This window comes from Quercus lobata, chromosome 5, assembly GCF_001633185.2.
Source record: "Quercus lobata isolate SW786 chromosome 5, ValleyOak3.0 Primary Assembly, whole genome shotgun sequence".
Lineage (NCBI taxonomy): Eukaryota > Viridiplantae > Streptophyta > Magnoliopsida > Fagales > Fagaceae > Quercus > Quercus lobata.
The window spans coordinates 65083231-65089549 of record NC_044908.1 but is presented as its reverse complement, the minus strand read 5'-3'; the positions used below and the strand labels follow the sequence as shown (position 1 = coordinate 65089549).

Here is a 6319-nt window from a genome sequence, read left to right as displayed (position 1 = left end):
ACCTAACCCGTTGTTTATTGTGTCCAATAAAAATAACACTGCATGAATAACTTTAATTTTTTTTTTAGAAGCTAATAAATTTAATCTTATGATTCTTTGGGATTAATTAAAAAATTTACACCGAGTTTGTTTTTATATTCATTTTATACTATATTTTTAATGGTCATTTCAATTTTATCCGAAAAAAAAAGCCATTCCACCCAAATTCATTTTCTTCTTCTTTGTTTTTGTGTTTTTGTGTTTTTTTTTTTTTTTAATTTATAATTTTTTAGATATAATAAAATTTTAACCTATGGTTATCATCGGACTAAAACATTAATTGGTTTTCAGGATAGTTGAAGTTTGAACTAGATCCCCAATTCCATAATAAAAGATTTTATCAATTAAACTAATAAGAACTCATCATCCAAATTTATCTAAAGCAATGCTATATATATATATATATATATATATGTAGTTTTCTCCCTTTTTTTTTCATCTTCTATTTTTATAAAAAAAAAAAAATCCAAGAAACAAATTTAAGAGATTTAACCAAATTCAAAATCTTATATTCTCTAAAGAAAAGAAAAAAAAAAAAAGCTAGAACAAAATCACAAACCATTTTCTTTTCTTTTACTGTTTTGAAAATCAACTTTCCCTTTTTTCCTAGAAATAACTTTTTTTAAACAACTCAATTTCAAAGAACTTTAAAAATAAACTATATCAAATGAGTATTTAGTAACAAGGTAAAGGAAAAATACTCTTTCACACTAATTCGTATCCACTATTTAACATATATTCATAATTGATGCGGAAAATATCTACTTTTTAACACATAAAAGTAGATGTGAAAAAAGATATGTAAAATAGTGGATGTGTGAGAATCAAAACTTTAAAATAAATTTATGTAAAGTTTGTACGATACTATACCTTTATTTGAATATGGTTAGAATATTTATGAATTTTTGTGACAGCATCTAAACCCCTTCCCCTACCCCCTACCCTCTTTTTTCTTCTTCTTTATTTTTTCCACAAATCACTTTTTTAAACAACTCATTTTTAAAGAACTTTAAAATAAAATATGCCTCATGAGAATTCAGTAAAAGGGTAAAGGAAAAAGAAAAGGAAAAATTTTCACACTCTTTCACACATCTCTAATTGATGCGAAAATGTCTACATTTTAACACAAAGTATATATAAAAAACGAGATGTGAAATAGTGGATATGTGAGAATCAAAACCCTAAAATTTGTGTAAAGTTCATACTATATTGTATCAGTTTTTAAGTATGGTTGGAGTATTTATGAATTGTTACTGTAGCAACTTGAACCCCTTCCTCTACTCTTCTACCCTTTGCCCATCCCTTAACTATTTTGTACTTAGGGAGTAACTATCATGCCAAGATTGTCAATGGCATACCCCAATTAAAATAAATCAAGTGATCTTAGAAGTTATAACTTCTAATTATACACAAAGAAGTGCAATAGTCAATAATTCATATAGTTGTGGTGTATCGGACAATTGGCGACGTAGTGAATGGGGAATTTAAGAAACATCTAAGAAATTGTTATTAAAATTTTCTTGTAATAATGTGAGCGTTTGGATTCAACTGAATCCTGCGTCCACATTTTCCAGTTTTACATTTTCCAGTTTTTTTTTTCCCCTGCGTGTGAACAATAACCTCACATGGGTTTACTGTGCAGTGGACAAAAATCACTGTTCTGTCACTGTTCATCACTGTTCATATAGTTGTGGTGTATCGGACAATTGGCGACGTAGTGAATGGGGAATTTAAGAAACATCTAAGAAATTGTTATTAAAATTTTCTTGTAATAATGTGAGCGTTTGGATTCAACTGAATCCTGCGTCCACGTTTTCCAGTTTTACATTTTCCAGTTTTTTTTTTTTCCCTTGCGCATGAACAATAACCTCACATGGGTTTACTGTGCAGTGGACAAAAATCACTGTTCTGTCACTGTTTATCACTGTTCACGCACTAAAAAATATTAAAAATGGGTCACACGGTACTATTCACACATTTAAAAATTATGTTGCTACAGTGTTTTCAGTTTTCAGTTTTAGTAACAATAAATTCAATCCAAACGGATCCAATATAGCATCGGACTTTTTTTTTTGAACAAACTCACACACAAAGGAGAGGGAAATGCATTGGACTTGGTTGAGTAACCTGAATGGTAAGAAGATATTTGTGAATGGCTTTGGAAGATGTATGGTGAGGATAAAATAGCAATTTAGCAAACATAGTATTGGTAAAAGAGTTCAATTTATGTGTTCACGAGGGGCAGAGTACATTTTTCATCTTTTGTGTGTTTCTTTCCGCATGGAGGATGTGCTTTTTTTTTTTTTTTTTGATGAGAGAAACCGAAACTACAAAAGCACAGAAAACAGCACCAGAATAGGACAAGAACAGGCAACAGACTAAGTACATTCCATTTGGATTAGGTGTCGGACCATCGGGGGAGAACATCCCTTCCACACCTGACTTGCAGCACTATATCTAGCATGATGAGCAAGCTCATGGGCCACCCTATTGTGCTCTCTTCTCAGGTGACATAACTTCCAACACCTAAAAGACTTAAGGAGGTCCTCAATGCCCTGATATAAGTGGCCTAAGCTGCCATTTGATTCTTTTGGCTTATGGAGGATGTGCTTTTAGATCATAAAGCACTAAACACACAAATGTGTTGTCTTCACAACAATAGTACCATCAAGATTTTGGTGGTACATGTAGTATTATTTTTATAGTCACGTGATGTGAGATCGATAAATCCACACTAAAAACTCACTTTTTTTATTCAGAAATTTTATATATATATATATAAAAAGTCCGTTTATTAAAAAAAAGTTAGATTTTAAACTGAAAATTAGAACCAGGTTCATAAGTAGCATTATTTCGGGTGATGCGTGATCAACTGGACATGTTTGCGCATTTTATACCTTATCTTTTGAATACAAGAACCCGGTTCTTGGGTTTTTCTTTTTGTGATTTGGAGTTTTAAAATGTTAAAATTTAGCATTTCACAATGAGTAGTCCTAGTAACACATAAAATACCATAATTTTTGTCACAATTATCTTATGACACAGATTGTGATTGGTTATCTATCACTTTTATATAGATCCACCATTCACAATTTGCCACATGAATAGTTGTGACACAAATTGTGACATTTTATGTGAGCTTATACATTGGATAGTATTGATCTCACAACTGGTAGATATTTGTGGTTGCAACCAATAGAAGTTTATTTAGGTGAAACAACCCACCTTACTTTGCTATTTTATTTTATATTTTGTTTGTTTGTTGAGGCTTCTCTTGTTCCCACCAGTTCAAAAACCTGTAAATATGAAAGCCCCCCATAAATCAAAAGTCTCGTCTTCATTGATTAGTGGCTTTGGGTCATTATTCAAAATTGACGACTCTAGGCGTGGGAAATACGGGGTCGACTAAAAAAAAAAAAATTATGGAACTATATACAAATAGGTGCGCCCACTATAAAACAAAGTATCATACCCTGCCCAACTCACTAACCACAGATTACTCACTTGATAACAACAACAATGGCTGCATGCCTCTTAATCCTATGTTTGATCCCTGTAGTTCTTGCTTTTTCCATCTTGGCTTTCACAAGGAAGTCCAACAATGGTCACAAAAACCTGGCACCAGGGAGCTTTGGATGGCCTATCATGGGTGAAACCCTTGAGTTCCTATTTGGGAAGCCAGAGAAGTTTGTGTTTGATAGGATGAAGAAGTACAACCCTGATATATTCAAGACCAAGATTCTTGGTGAGGAAACAGTAGTCATATGTGGGCCAAGTGGACACAAATTCTTGTTCTCCAACGAGCAAAAGCTCTTCACTGCATTTCGTCCTCATTCTATGCAAAAGATATTCCGTTCTTACCAAACGCAAACAGCTGCTCCAGTCCAAACCTCTCGCGATGCTGAGTCCAAAATCTTAAGGTCACCTGGGTTTTTGAAGCCCGAAGCATTGGTGAGGTACTTGGGGAAAATGGACTCTATCACACAGCAACAAATGCAAAGTTATTGGGAAGGAAATGATGTAGTCAAGGCCTTCCCCCTTGCCAAGACTCTAACTTTGAGTCTTGCTTGTAGATTTTTTCTGGGCACTGAGGATCCTGAGCGAATTGCTAGACTTGTTAACAATTTTGATGATATTACAGTTGGCTTGCATTCAATTCCAGTGAAGTTTCCAGGAACTATATTTTACAAAGCAAACAAAGCTGCTGCGGCAATCAGAAAGGAGCTAAGGAGTGTTATTCAGGAGAAGAAGTCTGCTATTGCATCAGGACAACCTATGCAGGACATATTGTCACACATGATTGTTGTTACTGATCCATCCGGGAAGTACATGCCAGAGGCTGAAGTTGCTGATAAGATTATGGGTTTGATTGTTGCTGGGTATAGCACTGTGGCTACTGCCATGACTTTCTTCATGAAATACGTTGGAGAGAGACCCGAAATCTATGAGAAAATCCTAGCTGGTACCTACTTTATCTTTTCTTCTTTTTAATTTTCCTACTCAAGTGCCTTTTTTTAATTCAACAACATTTGCTGAAGGTCCCATAAGATAATTATTAGTGGAGGAAGGGAATTCGAATCTTGATTCTCCTTGTAAAGGATGAGATCAAGTAACAACAATAACTTACATGATTCTTTTCTTGCTAAAAGTTGGTTAATCACAATAGAATTACATTAAGATTTTAAAAAATAAAAATAAAACTATATAGAAGCAATTACGTTTTAAAAAAAAAAAAACTATTTGAAAAAAATACTCATATAACTACTAATGGATTGTGTTTATTTACTGAAATTTATAAAACTAGAGCAATTAGAGGTGTCAGCTGCAAAAAATCCTGGAGACTTTTTGGAGTGGGATGACATACAGAAAATGAAGTATTCATGGAATGTGATATATGAAGTGATGAGGCTCACACCACCACTTCAGGGTACTTTCAGGGAAGTCCTAACTGATTTTACCTACGCTGGTTACACGGTTCCAAAGGGGTGGAAGGTACGTACATGAATTTGGACTATTATTTATAATGTTAATGCGAATGTAACTAACATGTAATGGGCCTAGGAATGATATATTCCACATGTATATAATATTATATTATTTTTGGCAGGTATATTGGACAGTGAGTACAACAAATAAGAACCCAGAGTTCTTTCCTGAGCCAGAAAAGTTTGACCCGTCAAGGTATGAGGATTCTAATACATTTCCACCGTTCACATTTGTTCCATTTGGTGGTGGACCTCGTATGTGCCCAGGGAAAGAGTATGCTCGGCTAGCAATTCTCACTTTTGTTCACAATGTGGTGAAGAAGTTTAAATGGGAGGTGCTCCATCCTGAAGAGAAGATTATAGGTGACATGATGCCAACTCCGGAGAAAGGACTTCCAATTCGTCTTCGAAGTCACTAAAAAATATTGCTCTTTTAATTTGTGTAAAAAAGAAATATTTCTTATGCTATTGGAGTTATTTAATTTCATATAAACACCTTAATTTGAAGTCTGTTTAGAACACTCCAAATGAATGCGGCATGTGGGCACTACAGTTACTTTTGTAATTTTTGGCATAAAACCCTCAAATAAAAGATATTTGTCTATTGCCATTATCATTAAACTAGTAAGTTTCTTATACGATACACGGATAATGTTATAATATCTTATGTAAGATAGTTTGAAATATGTTGTATATATATTATAATATAATTGTTATAAAACTTTATTAGTAATGAGTTTATCATAAAAAGTAACAATTATAATTATTCAATTGAAGGAAAAAAAAAAAAAAAAAACTTTGGAGAAATATTATAGAATAAAAGTTGATATAGAATGTGTCTTTCTCATTCTCCATAATTTTAAAACAAAATACACATTTCAAACACCCACAGTCAATCACATTATTTACAAAATCTATGAATCCACAACGTCCAGCATTAACATAAAAATCATAATTGTTGTTGCCACTCAATGTAAAATGCAAGCTCCCCTTCATTGGTTCTAGCCAACTCATACGGGTTAAGATTAGATGAAACAACAAAATACACATCTCAAACACCCACAGTCAATCACATCATTTACAAAATCTACGAATCCACAATGTCTAGCATTAACATAAAAATTGTAATTGTTGTTGCCACTCAATATAAAATGCAAGTTCACCTTCCTTGGTTCTAGCCAACTCATACAAGTTAAGATTAGATGAAACAATAATGTTAGAGCTAGGTAGGTGTCGACGAAAGATTGAAAGTAAATGACATTGTATTTGGCTTGTGTGTATTTGATATTGGATGA

General features: G+C 33.2%; 1 protein-coding gene across 1 annotated transcript; it reads left to right on the top strand.

Annotated features, from left to right (window-relative positions):
- The first annotated feature begins 3459 nt into the window (after positions 1–3459).
- Positions 3460–5645, top strand: LOC115991595 (beta-amyrin 28-monooxygenase-like). Its single transcript, XM_031115405.1, has 3 exons — positions 3460–4501; positions 4844–5031; positions 5147–5645. The coding sequence occupies exons 1-3, from the start codon at positions 3559–3561 to the stop codon at positions 5441–5443; spliced, it is 1428 nt and encodes a 475-aa protein (XP_030971265.1). The 5' UTR covers positions 3460–3558; the 3' UTR covers positions 5444–5645.
- Positions 5646–6319: the final 674 nt, after the last annotated feature.

What these genes read in the sequence shown, in the direction of transcription:
- LOC115991595 (XM_031115405.1), top strand. Translation starts at nt 3,559, where the DNA reads ATGGCTGCATGCCTCTTAATCCTATGTTTGATCCCTGTAGTTCTTGCT. An exon ending in CTATGAGAAAATCCTAGCTG is followed by an intron (nt 4,502 to 4,843) that starts GTACCTACTTTA and finishes TTATAAAACTAG; the next exon opens with AGCAATTAGAGGTGTCAGCT. An exon ending in CGGTTCCAAAGGGGTGGAAG is followed by an intron (nt 5,032 to 5,146) that starts GTACGTACATGA and finishes TATTTTTGGCAG; the next exon opens with GTATATTGGACAGTGAGTAC.